The following is a 23,515-nucleotide window of genomic DNA, read 5'->3' on the forward strand; positions in this document are numbered from 1 at the left end:
TAACTTGTGTCCTGAAATGATCAACTATCAAAAGTGGTTTTACTGTGGGAGAGTAACTGATTGTGTTGTCAGTCTCGTTTTGACCTAACTTGCACAACTTCTGCGTTTACTGAATGTAGACTGTGTCGTGACCGATCAGGTTATATATTGCAATAGTAAGTGTGCCTTTATGACAACGAATGGACTTTGACCAAGTAATGCCAATAAGAACCCTTGTAGTTAAACCGTGAAATTTACAACTATAACAGATGGACATAGAGATCAGATGTACCAGTAAACGAGGGAAGAAGGTTTGCTTTACGCAGAACCAGACGAAAGACAGCGACGAAGGCTGTCAAGAGTTTGATATGGAGTCACTTGTAGAAATCGAACAAAATTGTGAAATTTCTGCTGCGATTACAATCTTTGCTGTGAAAACTGAGGGCAGGTCTTGTGGGACTGAATCAGCCAAAGCCACTGAAATTACCCTTTTCAGGTTACCAGGAGATGTAGAGAAAAACAGCTAGTAATGAGTAACTCATGAGTAATGAGTAACTATACAGGCGATAAAGCAGTGTTTACCTGGTACCTCAAGTCTCAATGCGATCGTAATGTAGTCATATGATTGAATATAGGTTTCTGAACATCTTTGACCTATGGTAAATATATCAACTGTTGCTATTAGTATGACCTTTTTGCTGACAAGCAGAAGTAATAAAATGACCACAAACTGATAACAATATTGACATAACTGTGTTAGAGGATCTGGTCACGCATTGTATCCACATGTACAGGGAATGATATGATGATTTTACATTTTGGTGTATGGATGTTATTATATACATGTTATGTTCAATCAACCTTGGACTATTACTCTGATGTTTGGGGAAATTTTGACTAGTCGAACAGTAAAAAACTCTGAAAATTAAAAAAGGAAGCCATTCGTTTGCTATATAGGGCCAAATTGGACCAACAAACCGGTCCGCTGTTAAAAGACTGGGGCTGCTTACATTAAGTGATCGCTTAAAATAACACAAGGGTGTACAGATGTTCCTCATTTTCGATGGCACGTGTCAAAAATATTCACAGAATTTTTCCCAACCTGCAAAGTCCGTTTGTCAAGGTCAATGCGCTCAACTTCGATAAACAATATTTGTATTTGCAATTGCCAAAACTCAGAAAATGAATCTCGAGAAAAAGCCTTATTCAGTTGCTCATTTTTGGAACGACCTCCCTTCGTCTTTAAAAAATAGCCCAAATCTTAAGTCATTCAAGTAGAATTTTTATACAAGTCTCATTGATCAGGTGTAACGTAAAGCTGCTCTGTTTCCTGTTATTCTCTTGTTCATTTTCTGGTATACCGTTGTTCGTTTATGTATTTATTTGTAGTTTTAATTTATTTTTAATGGTCGATCTTGTGGAAGATCGGCCTTATTGGCCGAACAAACTATCAAACAGTAAATAAAGTTTAAAATAAAAATAAAAACGCCCATTGATTTAACCTCTCGGCATTCAAGTAACAAACAAGTGTTGTCTTTGAATTTTTGCATCCTGCTTTTGTATTTTGTACACGCCTCACCGGTTATTTTGCGATGGAGGACAGTGAACTGTGAGACATGGTGGAGAATCCGAGTGTATAGAGCAAGCTCTTAGTTGGTATTGTGTAAGAGGGATATGATGTGCAAAGAAGACATTAAAGTTACACGACCTGAAGCGAGATCATGCATTCCGGCTGATTGGACAGACCGTTGAGATCCCGCCCACATAAATACATGGGCAACATTGTACACAAAGCAAAGTTTCTCAACATGTCCAGACGGCACTTGAAACCACCATTTAGCTGAGTATAGAAGTAGAGCTGTATAAGTCACAGTGACGTCAACGCAAACACACCTTATCTCGTGACCTCAGAAGACCTGTGTCATTGTCTGAGTGGTACTGATAAGGTAGACGTAAAATTGTAGCCATGAATTCCTCTCTCACTAAAAACAGCGTTTTAACGACCCATATAATCTGCATATAACCATTCATTGTTGAGTTTTTTCACGTTTCTGCACGTAAGTGTTCAGTGGATTTGTCCGTAGAACACCCGCTCCTCTGGGTCTTGTCCACGGAAGTTTTGTCTGATTTATCACAGTCATATTAAATTAGAACGGGTCGTTGGGGACAGATATTCGGACACTCAAATCTCCGCAATTCATTTTAAAGCTTGGCATTGTGTATTTCTTAGTTTTTGGATAATCGGAAATTTAATTTTGTCCCTTATAGAGTTAACACAGGGATGGCGGCCATTTTAAATTTCAAATATCGCAAAATGTTAGGCAATTTGTTTAGGTAGTTCCAGACTTCACATGGTGACCCCTAGTTTTATTGTTGATATGGTAAGGGAATGGTTGAAAGATTCCTTGAGGAAAGTTTGAGCAAAAGTTAAGGTCTTTCCCTTTCGGCAGGTGGCGCATACTACCTTAATAACGCGTACGTAGCCCTTAATTGTCATAAATTTTGTGTAAATATTAACCTTCAGACTGCCTGTCATGAACACAAACACATACTTGCAACCCAGAAAACTGTACGACTGTACATACTTTTGTATATCATCATTCTAGCCGCTGATCAGAGTTTATTAGCACCATGATGAGTACACAGCGTCAAAGTCGAAGGGAAAGCACTAGCAGTAAGGGCAGTGACAGTGGTGATGAATACAGCGACTATGATCGTCGAGTTATTTCTGCTGCAACCGACGTCGCCATTGCGAGTCTTCGCGCCATGGGTCCGTCTGCATTTGCCACGGGTCACCTGCCCGACGACAAGGACGATGAAGCCAAGCCAGACACCCTAGAGAGAGACGAAGCTGCCGCCACTTCTTCAAGTCGAAGTACCACTTGGAGAAATCCAAAGAAGGCTGGAAAGAAAGATAAAAAAACAAAGTAAGTGCATAATTGTCATGTTTACTGAGGTGAATAAACTGTAGCTCAGGGGTTAGCTGTTATCGTCAGACATACTTTGGCTACCAAACAACTTCTGAATATAGCCTGTACTCATTACGGGGTACTATGGTCATCGAGGTGATATCGACACTTACGTGATCTGCTGATGGGTCATTCAACCTCCTTCAAAGAATTTACAAGTTTTTTTTTACTTTTGCCTCGATTTTTTTCTGGTATATCTCATTAAATTTTGCTCTAGTGCATAGTCAAAAATCATGAACAACATAAAAAATGCGTTACACGACATCAATTTACAGAAAATTATAACAAGTAGGATTATTTTTGATAAAAATAATCTTCATCATTAGAAAGAATCATTAATTATGGTGATGATAATGATGATAATGGTGATGACGGTAACGACAATAACAACAACAACAACAACAACAACAACAAGGACAATATGGAAAAGGAGTGCAAACTAAAATATCACGGATTAATCTTAATACAATGAAATGCAAATTCCGGACATGGTCAGATCAATTTCTTTCAAACTTGGCAAAATGACAATACTAAACATACATAATATGCATGCACGTCAATTTGATTTTCGATACGCTCCATTATGGTCATTTTGTTTACACTTTTTCGTGTCTACAGCTGTATATGCTTTCACTGATTTCTTTCATATTTGGCACAAAAAATTAATATAACTTTCAAACACACATAGAATTATTTCATGGCAACACAGTGTTTTCAAACGGGTTCCAACTCGCATTATACGGCAGTCAGTCACCTAGTGGATAAGTAACAGACAGAAATATGACTCAGCCAAATCAAATATGGCCGCCTGGTTGCCATTTTTGTTCCGCATTTTACAGGTCCCAGGCATTAAACAAACATGGCCTGAAGTAATTGAATAAAACTTGGCACAAAGACAAAACTCTGTGATTTTCATATGCACTTAGAATTGTTTCTGGTACAATCAACACAAGCTGGGTTGATAATTTCTTCAGCCATTTTCGGATGTACTTTGACCAATTACACTAAACCATGATTTTTTCATTGGTTTCCAAATTTATTAACCACATGGAGACCATGTAATTTTTAACTACTGGCAATGAATATGCTTTTGGTCAAAAATTTAATTCGTGACGGTTACACAAACCAGTTCAAGGATAAATTGATGGATATAAATTTTGATTTTTAAAATGTATAATTTTATTCTCCAACCACCTTAAACAGTGATTCATCGCCTTCTTACACTGTAATAATACAGACAAATTTACACTAATGTGTTGCCTGTATTATACAATTATACGCGTGAATTCATATGATTCCATCTGTATGTACTATTTAGATAAATATCGGCACGCTGATACTGTAAGGATTATAGGGTTTGCATGCAGTGCGTCTCTGCCTACAACGCATCCTTGCATTTCATAATAATTTTGCTTTTGCCGTTCAGTAGCTTATTATGCAGGTTTACATTTCCTACATGGTTTTAGGCCCATTTCTTGGTGTCAATTTGGGAGGGTGACCGATCTTAGAATCAATAGACTCTCTAACTTTCATATTTTATGGGAAAATAAATATTTGCCAGCATTTCTGACTGACCTCAGAGCAATCAAAAGCAGATTTCGATACTTTTGACTTGATTTTGCCAATAATGTCGGGCCCTTTTCTGAATTCTGACACTTCACTTCGAAATGGTAGTGACCCGATTTTGGCCTCGAAATGTAAAAAAGAAGCTACTTTTGTTAAATACTACAACATATCAAAGCAAAATATTTTATCGTCAGTATCTTACATAGAAACAGTAGTGTTTTACTGATATAGATGATTATATTAAAATAGATAGAATTAAGTTATTATTATTATCCATCTGAGCAAGTTCTAACTAGCTTAACTTCAGTACCGGTACTAAGATAAATACTTGGAGAAATAATTTAAAACAAACATCACACAATAACTTAAAGAAAAGAAGATATGTTACAAAACACAGTTGGCATAATATATAAACACTCTCTAATTGTACGATTTTTTCTCCAGAATCTGTTGGAGTGAGTTGATCACCTTAGACATTCGATGAAAGGTCGACTTAAACATCGAAGATGTATCTATGATCGTAGTTGTATGATGAAGGCAGACTGATCAAATTAAAAGTAAATAAGTAAATGATATTTTGCAGAGTGCACAATGTCATTTAAATGAGCTTAAATTATATATATATATATATATATATATATATATATATATATATATATATATATATAATTTAAGCTCATTCAAATGACATTGTGCACTCTGCAAAATATCATTTAATATATATATATATATATATATATATATATATATATATATATATATATATATATATATATATATATATATATATAGTAACATGAACTTGCCCGTATCATCAATCACCATTAGTGTGACGTACACCTGCACAGATAAGAAATTTATATTGCCCCTGTTTTACGTTCAACCGGAACTTTTTCCCTGTAATTGTACCGTTGATACATGCGCGCCGCGACACAGACTGATTTGTAGTGATCGATGCCGCGCTCTCATGACATTTTTATAAAAAGGTGACCCGATAAATTCACAAATGGCAACATGGAAGGCATTTCCAACGAAATTTCGAGTCGCAAAAGCATTAACTATTCCCAAGAATCGAATGAGGATACCGTCGATCGTGTTAATGACTCAGTAACGTCGTGGCTCAAGTCAAGTAAGGCTAAATGTGGACATCGTATCTGGCGATCGCCAATCGAAGTCGTACCTGGCGATCCCGGTTGGCGATAAACCCGAAAGATACACCTCAAATGAGTACTGTATAATCTTTGGGAAAGTGACATAAAATGCACAAGCATAAAGTCTTCTGACGAGAAACGATAAATTTCCTTCATCACTCAAAAATTCCGTTAATTATCGATCGGAATCAAACCTGCAGCATAGGGCTGTAGTGAAGACATAAGCTGTCGCCTGAACTCTGCCGTGAAGCGCTGCTGAATCCGATGTATTTCGAAAGTTGACTCGGAACAACACTCACAAAAGAACAGAGTTTCCGTCAAGCAACAAAATAAGGATGTATCTACGGGCGACATATGTGTCATGTCAAACATCAAAGTCCTTAAGACGAAAACGTTGACCACTGAGATGGGAACTGACAAGTTGACACCGTTACGGCAGCGCTGTGCCTACCCCAAACGTACTCTCTGTGTGTCATCGATCGAAATATTTCGGGCCCGCCAAGGTCGTAAACGTAAAAGCCACGGCATCTCTAAGAATACTATACTGTTTCGATCGTGTAGTAATATTTACTCCATAAATATATTTGTAAACGTTCTAAATAACTCAAAACACTATGGCTATCCGTCGCTAGCGCAGTGAAAACTATGTCCGCCGATGGCTGACTTGCCTTGGCATCGGTACAGCGCGAGACAATGATTGACACGTTCACGTGACCGAATCGGTATGTCTGATTGGTTTAGATACCATTCGATATATCAAAATTCCAACTTGATCGGATTTATGAATGAAAGTATAACTGTAAACATTTGCACACCTCCTGGGTGACGGCCCGCTTTATTCATTAAATGAAAGTATCCGGGTAATTAAAATACAAATCACGACAACAATCATGCGATTTGTTACAATAATTTTAATCCGTCCACATCAAAAGAAAAATAAGAAGACTGTTCATGTCATAAATGTATAATCCATGGAATTTTTTCTGTTTAACATCATCGAATACGAGTATTTTTCGAGGAGCCGCATAACTTCGTGCCTTCGGCGAGAAGTTGTACAGCTCAGCGAAAACACTTGTATACAATGACGCCAAACAAAGAAAAATACTATGGGTATACATACATAAATATATATATATTATATATTTATCGTTTTCGAGGAGCCGCATAACTTCGCGCCTTCGGCGAGAAGTTGTACAGCTCAGCGAAAACACTTGTATACGATGACGCCAAACAAAGAAAAATACTATGGGTATACATACATACATAAATATATATTATATATATATATATATATATATATATATATATAATATATATATATATATATATATATATATATATATATATATATATATATATATATATATATCTCCAAAATGTTTCTTTTGCATCGAGATTAACATGATCCTTGTTCACATTGGCGGTATGAATTAAGTGGGTGTTGGAATTGCATCTTTCGTGACGTCAGACAGGAAGAGAATATGATGGTGATCAGAAACCGTTTGGTTTAGTTTTGTCCTAGTGGGTTGTAACATAGAGAAAGATAGATAGAGTGGCAACGGGTATTGTTTAAGGCGTGAAGCGGTTACGTAACCCATCCATGTTTTCTCGCCTCAGGTTGCTCTCTCCTCTCTTTTCCGAAGAGTGCCGACCATGAATCCTTCGGTAATTTTCGGATTTTCGCCGATTGTTAAGCGAAAGTATGTTCGGCAAAGTTTGTAATGTTGTTGTCGTGTGGTGCTGAGCAGAATTGACGTGCTGGCGAAAACGGGAGTGTTTTGAGCTTCAGGAAAATGAGTTTTACCGTTTTAAAATTCCTCTCATATTTTTATGAATATAATGAGTGTATTTGAATCAAAGTTGAAAGTCTTTTATCGATACTGTCTGGTTTACTCAATGGTTTACGGTCAGTCATACCGTCTTTTACACGTGCGTCAAGGAAGGACATGTTTATGAAACTGCTGGCGTGTAGTTTTGATGGCGTGAAGCAGTGTTTCTGGCCTGAGAGCTCACAAAGTAACTATGGTTGCTACGCGACTGGCAGTACGATGCCATCTCGTCGTATTTTTCGCATAATCTCGTGTAATTATCAACACAACCAAAGCCTCCAAAAAGTTTAACACCTTTGAAGCTCATTTTAATATGAAAGCCAATAGTCTACCGAGACGACCATGGAACAAAAGGCATGCAAGTGTTGCCACTCTGTCTATATGTTTCTCTGTGGTTGTAAGTAGTAACATACGCTACCCTTGTGTCTGCTGGTATAGTCTTTTACGGTAAGAGATCCCGACGATTAAGATGACGTACTTCATTTATTTTTGGAGTAATACGTTTCTTTTGTATCCAGATCGGATAAATCTAAGAGCGAAATTTTCCAGTCGGTTTTCTGTCCATGTGTCTTAAACGAACATATCGCCGAATGCGTATAGCTACACTGTATGGCATTGAGCGAAATTTATGTATTCGATGACAAGAGCTAATAGAAATATAATAGCTGGAATCGGTTGGTTTGACAATAAGTCCGTTTCCAGTCTATCTCCGTCTTGCATGATATTCACGTCAAGGAATCTTATGCTTGGCTTGCTGTATTCGACATTAAATTTGATAGTTAGATGTACGGTGTTAAAGGTATTCGGTCACCTGGTTTTTAATAGCCAATCACAGATTTTACGCGGGTGGCCACTTTTTAAAAAGGGCGCCTCCACACGACCAGCCATGGCATACTCAGCAGCGCCGTCTGCATGTTCTTTGACGTATCAAATATGGAAGACCGACAACTACAGGTGTTAAGGGCTAGTACGCTAAGCCCCGCGCCCTTTACCATATATGGAATATGCAAATTTACGGTGACCGTGTACCTTTAATGTAGTGTATATACAATATTCTATGTCAGCGCTGTCTTCGCTGGGGTCCATAGATCAAACAGGTCGCCGACAAATCTTCTGTACCAGACGAGTTGGAATCTAGTGTCAAGTAGATATGATTTCCGAAACCATATCATATAGATATTAGCATATTTAACGGCGAAAGGGCTTCCAATATCCGCATTCATAACTGTACGATGATGTCCATCCATAAAAGAATAACAGTTGTTTGTGAGTATAAATTCAGCGAGCCGTATAATGTTCATAATGCGTGTGGTTGTGAATTGTGAATGATGCCGAAGAGCCATTTCCATAGCCACAAGTCCCTCTTGGTGTGGTATGGGTACAATCATCAGGTCAACAGGTAGTTGGAATAGTGTATTGTTGAATTGATCAAGATGGGCCAGGAATTCTGTCGTATCTTTCACTAGCAGTATTGTTCTTCTGCAGTTGTTAAGATCTGGTCCAACCATAGGGCAGCAAGACTGTAATATAACTACAAATGGGTCTCCCTCTCATCACTGATGCAGAGATGTTTACGAGCATACATTGTTTTCTTATTGATTGAATAATTGTCTTTGTAGCATCAGATGCTTCCTTAGCATAAAAGTCTGTGTCACGTAGCTGTCGCTGACATTCGGTATTATGGAGCACTAGAATTGCTCCTCCTTTGTGAGCTTTGGTTATAATAACATCATCCTCACGTTGAAGAAACTCAAATGATTATGCTCTTCAGGGGTTAAATTGACCATTACAATATTGTGATGTAGCCACTCGATAGTTAATATTATATGATATTTTATGACTTGAATTTAGTTTGTATGACTGACAATGAATGACCGACAGTGACCTATAGTAACCCCTTCTGCACGTGGTGCATCGTGAGAACGATTCCCTTGTTTATTTTCGTGACCTCTGAAGGAGAGTCCATCCTCTCTTAGTGAACGTATTGTTTTGACAACTGTTTTAAGTCATTAACGTTGACCGGACGCTATGTTGACAGATAGTCTCAGCCATGCTCGGCGTTGAGAGATACTTCCATCCTGTTAACCTTGTACTTAGATTTGAGTGACGTTCCTCATTATAGACGCATACCAAAGTCATGACAAAGCCAGATATTCACCCAATATAAACTCTGCATTTTAGTGTGTTAAAGGAGAGAACCTGTTGCGACGCTCGAGACGACACTGACCGTGACAGACGCCTATCATTAGACTAGTGTGAGACATACAAGTTTTACCGTGTAACCGTACGTTACTCAGCTGAATAAAGTGCTACGACTTAAAGTGTATTTCGGTGTATCGTTGCCGTCTCTTATACGTCTACTGCTATATCACAAGCCACGCTACGTGACTTGAATTTAGTTGTCAAAACAATACGTTCACTAAGAGAGGATGGACTCTCCTTCAGAGGTCACGAAAATAAACAAGGGAATCGTTCTCACGATGTACCACGTGCAGAAGGGGTTACTATAGGTCACTGTCGGTCATTCATTGTCAGTCATACAAACTAAATTCAAGTCATAAAATATCATATAATATTAACTATCGAGTGGCTACATCACAGTATTGTTAGGTTTGGGCTTGTAAGACTACGCTGTATTTAATAGTGTATCACAATTAGTGTCGACAAATTTATCAATAGTTTTTGAATTCCACTTCCTTTTTGGTCTATACTGCTGGAAGGGGTCGGAATGTTATCCAACGGATAGGCATCGTCACCTTGTCGTGAGACGAGTGGAGTAAAAGTCGCATATAAGCTTATATATATATATATATATAATATATATATATATAAATATATATATATATATATATATATATATATATATATATATATATATATATATATATATAATATGCAAACATACATATATACATACACATACACACATGTATTGTTACAGTATGTTATTGGTATGAAGCTCTTTTGTTTCGTAGTGAAAGATCGTTTTGAACAACTTCATATCGCTAAAAATGGTCATCATTTGATTTGGAATTCAGTACTGTACTTTTAACTCTTGTTAACAAGTTAGAGTTTCTTCATATTAAATAATGATCTGCGCCACTATCAAATTCTTTTCAAGCAATCGTCAATTTTCATAGACAATGGGTCAATTTAGTTATATTCCAATTCCTTTATACTTTCTGCACCTTGACAGGAAGAATATGGGAAACAAGGCCTTGATAGTAAGCAGTAATTGGGGAGGTCCAATCCAGGGAGGAGTGACTGATGCAGTTCATCTATTGATCCGTTTACTTCACAAATTGGGAATATCTACTTACTGCACTACCCTGACAGCTACTGAAGAAGAAATTAAAGAGGCAAAGGAATATGGCGTTGAGCTCATAACGCCATCACCGGTTGGAAGATTCAAATCCAGAAATGGAACTCCCGATCCTGATTGGCTGTATCATCACAAAGATTACTTTCCTAATTTAAAGGAATTGGCAAACGTGAGGTTTGTCTTTGGATTCGGAATGATAACCTCCGAGGCAGCTTTCGAAATTGAAAGAGATGTCTTCAAGAAAGCCGAGTTTTACTTGGTTAATCTGTTCGACAGTGACTTTATTACCCCTGTCATTGCCAAATGTGATGATGGAGAACTCGACTATCGCCGAGAGAAGTTATCCGAAGAGGCACAAAATTCTAGCGGCATCTTTTCAGTCGGAGGCAGTACTTTCAAAGAGTACGAGAAAATATATCGCCAAGGTCCTGATATAAAACATTCTAGACTATCGCCAATAATAGATGATAATCTCTTGAAAATTCCTTCTCCTGCACCAGTAGATGACGATGGCGTATTTCAAATCCTAACTGTATTCCAAGAGCATGAACTGGCATACTTGACAAGTGACAGTGCTATCGTTAAGGCAATGAATGCAGTGGCAGATTCCTTTCAAAAAACCAGGAAACAATCCCTGAAATGGAAAATTCTAGGAGTCCCAAAGCGATGTGAATCCACTCTTCTAGAACGTATGGATCCAGGCTCAAATTTATGTGTCGTACTTGCTCGAATGCCTTCGGCTAAAACTTTAAATAATGAACTTAGCAGAACTAATCTTGTCCTACTTCACCAGTTTTCTGTTTATTATGTCAATCTAACACTAGCAGCTATGTGTGCCGCCGTTCCTGTTATTATTGCCAAGAAATCTCAAAGCCATGAACTGGTCAGGGTTCACATGCCTGAATATGAAGAAAGCGTGGTCGTAGATATGTCAAAGTTTGACAAATTGCAGGACCGTATCCATGATTTTCTGTGTAATTACGAAGTTGCGTTGAAAAGGGCAAAGGATATCAAAACTGAAATTGAAGGAAAGGTGGCACCAGAGCTGGAGAATATTAACAACGATTTCGTCAGATTGGTGGAGGATGACGCTGAGAATAAACACGGAATCGAGTTAAAAGGAGAGAAGCAGCCCACATGGACAAAACGAGGTATTACTCTGATTATAGACATACACGTATATCGAATAATGTGGTACTGTAACTCGTCAATTTCCAACACTTTTCAACCGTCACTACTGCTTTACTAATACACTTCGAACGTTTACAAGGAATGTTGGTACACGTTTAGGAGTAACTATTGTCAGTGTCGAAGTTTGTATTTTCACTTGCTTCCATGGAAGGGATGTTTTATGTATGTATTGCACTTTATCATTTATTTACTTATTTATTGCTAAACATTTCGTTTGCTTGTTAGTTGTACGACGTGTTATCGATAAAATAAAGAAAAGGGGAATGACAGAGTCTCAAAAACCATCCAGAAAAAGGAAAATTCAGGAACGTGATCCAGGTAGGTGTGATTAATTTCGCCGTTTTTGTTTGTTTTAACTTCCAAGGCCAAAGAATCGTCACGCAAGGCTCTTATAGCGCTTTCAACAATGATTGCCGATTCACCAAATGGAAAGCATTCATTTCCCTTCGTTTTACCTTTTCAGGTGACATGAAGGTGAAGGTTAGAGTGAGTGAAGTTGTTGCACAGAGAGGGAGAACAGTTGAGGAAGTGGAGAGGGGTTTCTATGCAAGTGATGAGGTCAAAGAGAAGACTGAAGAAATTCGTCAGACACTTGATGGGCAACATGACGAGATGGAAGTAAAGGGCACTGGTCAGGAAAGTATTTCCTTTACGATGTCCTGTCAGTCATTAGATGCACTGGAATTCTTAAGGTCAGAATATGAGAAAGGAAGACTGCAGGACATGATGGAAGATAAATTCCTGCCAGAAAAACTCCTGGATAAAATCGGTGCATATCACTTAGACATTGACGTAACCATTGACTACGAGGAGTACTTTTTGTGTAGAAAGGAGCTGATCCAAAAGTATGGTAAATAGACACATCATTCCATATTTTGGTGTCTTGGACACTCCATGCACTAATACAATGACCGTTTTATCAGTCGTTTTACATTCGGAAGGTTAAAACATTTTATGACGACAACATGTTTTTATGCTAACTGACTTAATAGTCTCAGGCTGTTAGCAGTTGCATAACGTTTCTCAGCCTCTGTGGAACCTTGTGCACTATCGTGCCAAGTGCAAGATGCAGAAAAACTTAAATATCGTACAGTTGCTGTGACCCATGATAACTTTTCGAAAAATAGACTATTCTTAAAGGGTTCGACATGTCTGTGCTTCTGTACGTTTTCTTATTATGAGACACTGACAACTTTGGCATCTGTCGTGTGTGCATACATACGTCAATGTTGTGATGTTGATCTCACTAAAAAGCTTGTGTAGTTCCTGGTTTACTTAGATAATGTATTCATAGCCTTCGTTTTCGTATTTTATGATTTTCTGTTCTGCCAATGTAGGGTTACCTGTAAAGCAAAAAGGTACTGCCAACATTCTATATGGGAAGCAAGACACCACTGAACGTGCGTTCAAAAGGGTGAACAGAGCCAGAGCCCTGCTGAAAGAATTTGAAATGGAGGGTACTCAGGTGACTGAGGACCAGATAAACATGCTTGATCAGCTTTTGCAAGAAAAGGAAGAGAAGAGACGTACTGAGGCGCAGAAGTCCCAACTGCAGAAACACACAGAACATATGGTCAAAGGTTTGACGTGCTCCTTTAAATTCTGTACATTTACATATGTAAGAACGCATATATCTGGTATATTTGGTAGTAAATGTACAATTTACTGAATGTGTTTTCATTTTTGTAGCCATATTTATCTGCGACAAAGCATCATAACACAAATTACTTCAAGTACAAAGTAATACTATCTGTTAATATATTAGTTCGTGACCGCTGCCATAAAATTATTTTGTATTTAATCTAAACATTCAATAAATTCATGTACTTATATTTTTTTATTCAAAAACAATATTTTATATTTCAATCTATCTGCTTATTATAACTTTTACCTCCTTGCAATGTTATGGAGGTTAGAATGATCTCATTTCTGATAGACACATTATATTTAATTTGCCCAGGCATGGCCAAATTTTACAGCAAGATCGATTTGATGCTTCGTGTCAGCCTGCCAAAAATTCAAATTTTGGGAAAGCTGCAGTTGGGAAAATTAAAGTTACTTGAAGGGTGCACGTGATTCGCCCTGCCATGTGGTTGCCACAAGTTACCACTTGTACAACCCGCTGTCATGAGAGGGAATGTAATACTGCCACCATGCAAAACAATACAGCTTACGAATGCACTAATTTGGACACAGATTCTGAATATTAGGTGTTTGTGCAAAGTATAGTCTTTTATGACGTAAACAATACAAATTTCATACTGATATATAGAGATATCTATATAATATAAGCAACTTCAAATTTCATCACGACTTACACAAGTAGTACGCACTACTAATCGTCGATTATCTCGCTGATGATGCAAATATAATAAAAGATACAACGTAATAATTAGACTCTCCACAGTCGCTGTGCCTTGTTTGTGCATTTGAAGGCTACGCGCCCTGAAGGGCGCGCGCGTTCCAACAACATGAACAGAGGGTCTCTGCCAGACTACGTAATAATAACAAAACCCCATAACCTTTCAATGCAAGCGCACCGTACTAGCGATATTTGTTAGAGTGCCGCGGTGTATTCGGCGCCGGGATTCGGCGGCAGTCCTTTAACGAGCGAATACCGTACGAGTGCTGCGATGTATTCGGCGGCAGTCTTAACCGCTAGTACGGCGCGCTTGCATTCACAGGTAGGTCACGGGGTTCTGTCATAGTACTCTATATACCCTTGTGATCCCATATCTTAATTATGTGTCTGTTGAAATACACAGGCGGTAAAATTGATTTTTTGTTTTCGCTGACGATCCCATTGATATTGCTTTAACAGATCCTGCAATGGATTGTCAACTCAAACAACTACCAGGTGACTCTGCATTTGCACAGATAACTGATGTACATCTACTGTCAGATGAAGAGATAACAGAGAAGAATGAAGCCCTCGAGGCCAAGGTCAGCAAACTTACCATAAGTAGTGGAATGGTACGATCACAAAACAGAGACAGGGGTCGAGGAAGGGAAGATTTACAATCGGAGATAGTTGAGGGAGACAGAGTAGAGGAACGTAAATTAAATACTATTTTCAGTGAGTTCGTAGGTGTGAAAACGGAGACCCGGGACTTGGTTACCAACCATCCTGAAGTGGTGATGAAAGCTGAGAAGCTATCAGCGTTTGCAGATGATATTGTCCGTGAAGCAGAAATCCCTGAAGAAACAAAAGAAGTGTACCTGAAAGTGAGACAGGTTGAGAGAGGTTAGTTTAAATTTTCTTTATGTTGTGAATGTAATCATTAGTGTATCATCAACACATCGTCATATTTAGCTACAAGTCCATAGACGCATGCAGAAGCAGCTCTCTTAAAGGCGTCTATGGACTTGTTGCCCACGAATGACTTCGACGTAATGGAACGTAACACGCAGTATCGTACGCCGGGTCACGTCACGCTGGGCACATTCATTCAGTACAGGCTCTGCTATTGGTTCAATTACAAATGCGCCCACGTGACTCAATCTAACGCGGGGTCTTTTAAATCTGGAACTTTACAGAGACGAAAAGATGCGCTGATAAAACCTGCTGATTTGTTGACTTTTCATTGGCAAGAGGTAAAATATAGTTGAGTGTGATTGAGAACTAATGTGTTTTGACCCTATGTCGAATTTTACCACTTTCGATGCTTGCTAGGTGCATTTTTGGCGATGGAAAAAAAGTGTGTGAAAATGAAGAGACACCCCTTGTGTATAATGAGCTGTATTGAATTTTGCAGCGCATACTTTGTTCTTTTCTACAAATACCATCATCAACAACAACAACAATAACAACAACAGCAACAATGATAATAACAAAAAAAAAAGTACTGAGTCCAAATATTTTATTTTTCATTTTTTAAAAATTTAATCATCATCATCACCATCATTATCATCACCATCATCATCATCATCATAATCATCATCGGAGATCGAGGGGGTCTCCATGTGGTCAATCAATGGCGGCTAATGTTAATTGTGCACTATAGACTAACACCAGGGTATCTTTAGGATGATTTTAACACTGAACTCAAAGTGAATAAATATCAAATTTTTGAATAAGGGACCGTTCAGTTTTTACGGCCGGGGGGGGGGGCCGGCAAAATCCAGGGGGGTCATCATAATTTTGGAATCCGAGAAAAGGGGGTCATCACTTTTTCACTGGTAGGAAAGGGGGGGTCACCACATTTTCAAAAACATAATACCTACAATAAAGTTCACTTTTATGCCATGGCTATGATCGACCCTCTTTACCGGCGGGCCGCCTTCGGCGGCCCATTTACCCATGACCCTCTTAATGGGCAGACGCCTTTGGCGGACCACTCCAATTAGGTTTACTTCATGCAATGGCCATGATCGACCCTCTTTACCGGCGGGCCGCCTGCGGCGGCCCACTACAATAAATTGACTTTATTGTAATACCCCATGACCATCTTAACGGCCGGACGCCTTCAGCGGCCCTGTTCAGTAAAGTTTACTTCGTGCAATGGCCATGGTCGACCCTCTTTTTACCAGCGGGCCACCATTGGTGGCCCACTAGAATAACGTTGACTTTACGTAATGGCCCATGACCCTCTTAACCGGAGGGCTGCCTTTGGCGAACCACTCCAATAAAGTTTACTTTATACAATGTCCATGGACATAAGTTGTCTATGGAAATGAAGTTCAAAATTGCCTTACAGTCGTCCTAATTAACAGACGTTTGCATTGATGTGGCTGAGAAGTTTGTGCACTGGCATCTCTGCTACACGAATAAAGTGCGCCGCGTACCGAGTTCAAATCCAAACCGTGCGGGTAAATTTGACATATGGGTTTTGGTTATTTTTCAGTGGGGGGGGGTCATCAAAATTTTTCGTCTGACAAAGGGGGGGTCATCATTTTTTCGGGAAAAATGCAGGGGGGTCTATATTTTTTTGAACACCGGCGACAAGATTTTGCCGGCCCCCCCTCCCGGGCCGTAAAAACTGAACGGTCCCTAAGGTCTCAATAAAAACCATGCATAGTGTGTTATTATTGTTAAAATGATCAACTTTGATTCAATAGCTGGGCTGAGGTGCTTATCCATACTTATACAGTGTATGCTATACACAAACTTAATGCCTCTAATATCATGGTTATAATGTTTGAGGTAAACAGAGGTCATTTATCAACGTTTACTCAAAATTTAGAGTGTGCAGAGGTAAAGTCAAAATCAATGCTCCATATATGTATATATATATATATATATATATATATGTGTGTGTGTGTGTGTGTGTGTGTGTGTCTATAGAAATTGCTGAGTAGAAAGTCATGCTCATCAAATTTACAACATAACTAGACTCATGAGTGTGTGGAAGGGTCACAGTCAGAATAGTCGCTACAACTTTATATAGGGAGAGAGAGAGGGGGGGAGAGTATTGCCCGAGTAGTTTTGACTGTGATATCTTTGATAAGTGACTTTGCGCCATACATTGTAAGTTTGAATCAGGTTGAGTGAAAAATGATGGTCATCTGCTAAGGTCAATATACCTATCAAAGTTTAATCTTTTCCTCTCTGCACTAATACATCTGTTTGAGAAATATTGTTGAACTTGGTTCACTTTAAATGACAATCAAACTATAATGTTGCTAGAATCCTGTTTTGTTACAGCAATTTTTCGTTTTTTACTCTTCATATGCATAAGCTGATTGTCTAATGGGGACCCCTGGGGTACTGAATATTGTTCTTGATCTTTCATCATTGTTTTAAAGGTCAACCTCATGGCAGCTGTCTTATCTTGCAACTTGAAAGAAATCAATATAGAAACTTAATAATAGTAACAATGTTACCTATTCATCCAATTTCATAATGCCTGTTATCATTCACCTATATATTACATAATGACATGGTGTGAGCAGCAGATATCATGTGATCAATTGCCCTGTGATTCTAAACGCTTCAACAATTATGATATATTTACAGTAAATGGTGAAAAAATACAAGTGAAAACTTTACTAGCACAGTGCTTGGAATGGCAAATTTCTATTGCATTAGAAAATTAACAAATACAACTGGAAGCAGATGAAATGTTACTGATTGTCTATCCAGCCCTACTAAAGTGTGGAAATATGAATCTGTATAGAGTTAAGAAATAAACCTCAGAGGCAGACACCTGGACTCTAAAATTTACATTACCACTCTTTTTGGTCTACCACATGTGCAGAGCTCATTTTGAAATTTAATAAAGTTTTTGCCAACTTACTTTCATGAAAGTCAAAAATATCATCACGCCAAATAGTTTTAACTCAGAGATCATTAAAATTGGTAGCGGTTTTGAATTTCAGGTGTTGGTAAATATTTAGTAATTGTTTTCTCGTGTGCATGTTTTAAAATCCATGAGTGATAATATGAAAGTTAGAGAACCAGTAGCAGTAATTTTAGAGTTTTTTAACTATTTTTTTGTCTTTAATGTCACCTACATTTGTTGTTCTACTCCCCAAAGCATGTTGAGATACACAGTATTCAGCTTGTCCAGTGTATATGTGTAAATTGCATTTTGTTATTGCTAACAATGAAATCTGTTCTGGACTATAATTCAATGTAAATAATAACAGTGCCTTTTACGTGTAGATTCTGTGTTGAAAAGCTAAATAGTGGGTGTTTCAACTTGTTTTGGGGAGTAGAAAACACCTTGCAAAACAGAAGTAGCAAAAACAAGTCATCATTGATGACACAGTCCCCACTTGTTAATCAGTATTTTGATTACAGGTCCTCAAAGAGGATAGAGTCCTCTTCATTAGGTCTGTGATAAAAATACTTTTGAATGAATTCGCTTGATACATGTCTGAGTTATGGTTCAGGACATGAAAAAAATCGTAACAAAATGGTCGCACAGCGGCCATATTGGATCGCATCACAAAACAAATTGATGTGCCTAGCTATGACATTGGTCGATGTCCTTGTACCAACTTTGAATAAAATTGGTCAAAACATGCGGATATGCCTGAGAAATGGCTCTGTACATGAAAAAATCGTAATAAAATGGCCGCCTGGCGGCCATATTGGATCGTATCACAAAACAGATTGACGTGCATATGTATGACATAGGTCAATGTCCTTGTACCAACTTTGAATAAAATCGGTTGAGATATGCCTGAGTTATGGCTCTGTACATGAAAAAATCGTAATAAAATGGCTGCACAGCGGCCATTTTGGATCGTATCACAAAACAAATTGCCGTGCACAGCTATGACATTTGTCAATAAGCTTGTACCAACTTTGAATAAAATCTGTTGAAACGTGCCTGAGTTATGGCTCTGTACATGAAAAAATCGTAATAAAATGGCCGCCTGGCGGCCATATTGGATCGTATCACAAAACAAATTGACATGCATATCTATGACATTGGTCAATGTCCTTGTACCAACTCTGAATAAAATCGGTCAAAACATGCCTGAGTAATGGCTCTGTACATGAAAAAATCGTAATAAAATGGCCGCCTGGCGGCCATATTGGATCGTATCACAAAACAAATTGACATGCATATCTATGACATTGGTCAATGTCCTTGTACCAACTCTGAATAAAATCGGTCGAAACATGCCTGAGTAATGGCTCTGTACATGAAAAAATCGTAATAAAATGGCCGCCTGGCGGCCATATTGGATCGTATCACAAAACAAATTGACGTGCATCTGTATGACATTGGTCAATGTCCTTGTACCAACTTTGAATAAAATCGGTTGGAACATGCCTGAGTTATGGCTCTGTACATGAAAAAATCGTAATAAAATGGCCGCCTGGCGGCCATATTGGATCGTATCACAAAACAAATTGACGTGCATCTGTATGCCATATGAAGTAATCCTTGTATCAAGTTTGAATGAAATCGCTCCAGGCATCTCAGAGATATCTGCGTGAACGGACGGACGGACGGACGCACGCACGCACGCACGGACATGACCAAACCTATAAGTCCCCCCGGACGGTGTCCGTGGGGACTAAAATGAAAAGTTACAACTACTTGCCCTTTAAATATCTGAACCTCTGTAGTGCTTGGGTTTTTGTGTTGTATAGACCAGACACTGATCATGTTCATATTTGCATTTCCCTGTGATGACCCTATTCATATATATATATATATATATATAATATATTATAATATATATATATATATATATTATATATATATATATATATATATATATATATATATATATATATATATACGAAAAATCAATCTGATGATTGCTTAGCGCATGAAACGCCTGTAGAGTGACAACTACAAGTTTCCTAGATTCTCATATATATATATATATATATATATATATATATATATATATATATATATATATATATATATATATATATATATATATATATATATATATATATATATATATATATTATATATATATATATTTATTATTAGACACACAACTTCCCTCGGAAGGGAAGAATAGCGTTACAAAAACAAATAAGGGAGTTACTCAAAAGAAACCAAAACAGTGTTTCAAAGTAATAATAAAAAAGAAATAAATTCATACAAATACCCCAAAACAATAGCATGATTGATCTATCAAGATAGCGAGAAAATCAAATAATGATTACATTTCTGATAGGCGTTCCATTCTCAATTTCATACTTGTAGATATGTACTGTGCTAGAGGAATTGATATGGTGGTAATTTTCATTATGAGTTCAAATTTGTTAGGCATATCATAACTCTGCTCCTCTGATCACTGCTACATACAATCAATGTTATAAGGAGAACTATTATGTGCGTAGTTTGAAGGGTTTACTCAAGTCAAAAAATGAGTACACATTTCTTCATATCACAATTACTATAAATCTGCAGTCTTAGTCACTACAATGCTTACAAATGAATCTTAGGCCTCTGATATTGCCCCACATATCTGGCATAACTGAAACATTAGAGGAGATGATTTATGGCTTTTTAATTGATTTTTTGCGTGATGCACACTGCGTGTACAAATGTGAATGTAAATGCAGTTTCAAAGTCGATGAATATCATATAGGCAAAAGAATGTTTTCTTTCTCTCTTTGAATAGAAGTAGTGACTTGTGATTATTTAATCAAAGAGGATCAGAACATGGTAAATACGTAGCTATAGAGGGCGCTATCACATTCAGGCCCAGGGACAAAAATTACAAATGATCACTGAGTGACTTACAATCTGAATTATATTCACAATTGAAATTTTCAACAACATGTGATGGATACATCAATGCTATCTTGTCCAGTTTTGCAGGAGAGTTCTTAAATTCTGATAGGCAATTGCAGTATCACACAAGACAGTTTCTGATTGAAGTGAAAATTAGATTTGATACTAATCAATGCATTCTAAGGGACCGTCTCAGATTGTCGCAGAAGTTCAAGAAACGAAATTAATTCGTTTTGATCAAAACCCCCTCCCCCCTCCCCCTAAACGAAACTTCAAAAGTGCGAAATGTTTATGTCTGCCTGAGGGTGCAATGTTGCATTTTGCTATAGCTACTGAAGACGCATTCCCCATGCCACATTACAATTAAAGTAACCGATCAGATTTGACTACTAACAGGGCATTTTACCGCATAAAAGTTTCATTTTATTTTACTTTCCCTTTTTGCATCTGTTTTTTGTCTCTGCGAACACGCAATTTGTACTTGGTTGGGCCGTAAATAAGCGAGAAACTTTGACAAGGAGGACCGGGCATGTCCAATCATATTAAAACGACTATGACAAGGTGCATAACAAGTGAGAATAAAGACATCTAGTGGTTAGAGCAGACGCTTATAAATAGCACATTTTAAAAAATGATACTTTTGTCTTTGTTGAATTTGATGAGTGAAAGGTTTAGGATTGTGTGTGGGGCACAAACGAGATGGAAACGATTACAAATTTGTTGGCACAAGTGTGCAGTTTTTCTTTAATTTAAAATAAACACACGAAAACTTGTGATCACAAAATAAAAGTGCGAAAGTGAAGTTCACTAATTGAATGGAGGTCAAACCCCCTCCCCCCCCTAAACGAATAAATTTCGGTTTTTGAACTTCTGCGACAATCTGAGACGGTCCCTAATGCATCAGTGATTGGGAGGGCTGAAAACACCACTGTGAAAATGGCCCCATCCAAGCAAAAATGAACAGGCCATTTTGAACTTCAGTGGGCCCTACAGAAATGGGCCCTACAGTCATGGTGAAGTAATTTACTTATAATTACTGTCACAACTAGAAAATGTAATTTTAACTCATTTCCTGTTTTGTTCATTAAACAAGACATATTGGAGAGAGTAGTAAGGTACAATAAACTTTAAAACACATACATTTAAGGTTCCAAGACAAGAAATTTACCATTTTAAACCAACAATTCTCTAGTGTTTACGAAGCTCAGAACCCCCGTAAACTGTATATTTTCGGAAAGCCTAGATATAGGGGAACAGTTTGGTTACCATAGTGTCACCATTGTTTACATAACTATCACGTGACAGGTAATTTGCATAACCTTTCAAAAATCGGTTTTCCCTATGTTTTGTTTCAATGATTTGAGATATGTGGCTGAATTTTTTTAGACCTTCTCAAACAGTTTTATGCCAGAAAAACTTCCAGAGCAGTGAATTTAAGCGTAGTTGATTTCTTTAAAATTGTGCTCAAAAAAAACTAGGCAAGATATAAAAAATCTGAGACACACTTTTGAAGAGCGTTGTAACACCTTGCATTCCAGCAAGTTTGAGTCAGATATTTTGAAGTATTGAGACAAAACATAGAGAAAACCGTTTTTTGAAAGGTTACGCAAATTACCGTGTCACGTGATAGTTATGTAAACAATGGAGACACTGTGGTTACCAAAATGTTCCCGTATATCTAGGCTTTCAGAAAATGTATACTTTACAGGGGTTCTGAGCTTATTAATTGTTAGTGAATTGTTAGATTAAAAAGGTCAAATTTCTTGTCTTGGAACCTTAACACAAACATAATATAATTAACATGTTAACAGAAGTACCTGTAAGAGAAATTACCAATGGCAATACTTTCAAATTCATCACATTAATGCAAGCCTGTTTTTGTCTCAGCTCTAGCTGCAATATAGAATATAATGATACCACACTTTTTAATAACATTCGTGTTCATCAAATGCCATTCATCATTTCTTTCATCCAACTCACATCTTCAACAAATTCTTGGCGCTTCTTTTCTTCCCAATTTGAAAATTATGATCACTTATGTGAAATTTGGGTAGACAACGTCTCATATTTTTCCATTTTGAAAATTCTTTGCATACACTTCTTATGCAGCCTGTTCAAGTTGTCATTTAAAAGATAACACTTCCAAGAATCTATATTCTCTGTCTGGTTTCATTCACATACAATAGATATCGGTAACCTATGTTCTATAGCAAATAGATGAAAACATTTCTTAGATAACAACCATTTTTTTACATTTAAGATTTAAGGTAAAAAATCTGGACACAATTTTCATGGTTTCATGATTTGGTGTTTTCATTATGATTTTCTTGCAAGTAGACAAGTCTATATT

At 37.6% G+C, this 23,515-nt stretch overlaps 2 protein-coding genes across 2 annotated transcripts in view; one reads left to right on the top strand and one right to left on the bottom strand.

The window, feature by feature from the left end:
• LOC139130098 (indolethylamine N-methyltransferase-like) overlaps nt 1–23,515 on the bottom strand; it is a 64,010-nt gene that overhangs the window by 19,037 nt on the left and 21,458 nt on the right. The window lies entirely within an intron of this gene.
• The window catches only part of LOC139129324 (uncharacterized), a 28,685-nt gene continuing 7,780 nt past the window's right edge, over nt 2,611–23,515 (top strand). The window contains exons 1-6 of the mRNA XM_070694958.1: nt 2,611–2,906; nt 10,691–11,967; nt 12,233–12,325; nt 12,471–12,857; nt 13,345–13,587; nt 14,829–15,251. Coding sequence (XP_070551059.1) covers nt 2,611–2,906; nt 10,691–11,967; nt 12,233–12,325; nt 12,471–12,857; nt 13,345–13,587; nt 14,829–15,251 — 2,719 coding nt within the window. The remainder of the gene's footprint in view (nt 2,907–10,690; nt 11,968–12,232; nt 12,326–12,470; nt 12,858–13,344; nt 13,588–14,828; nt 15,252–23,515) is intronic.

Source organism: Ptychodera flava, chromosome 3 (genome assembly GCF_041260155.1).
Source record: "Ptychodera flava strain L36383 chromosome 3, AS_Pfla_20210202, whole genome shotgun sequence".
NCBI classification, from domain to species: Eukaryota; Metazoa; Hemichordata; class Enteropneusta; family Ptychoderidae; genus Ptychodera; species Ptychodera flava.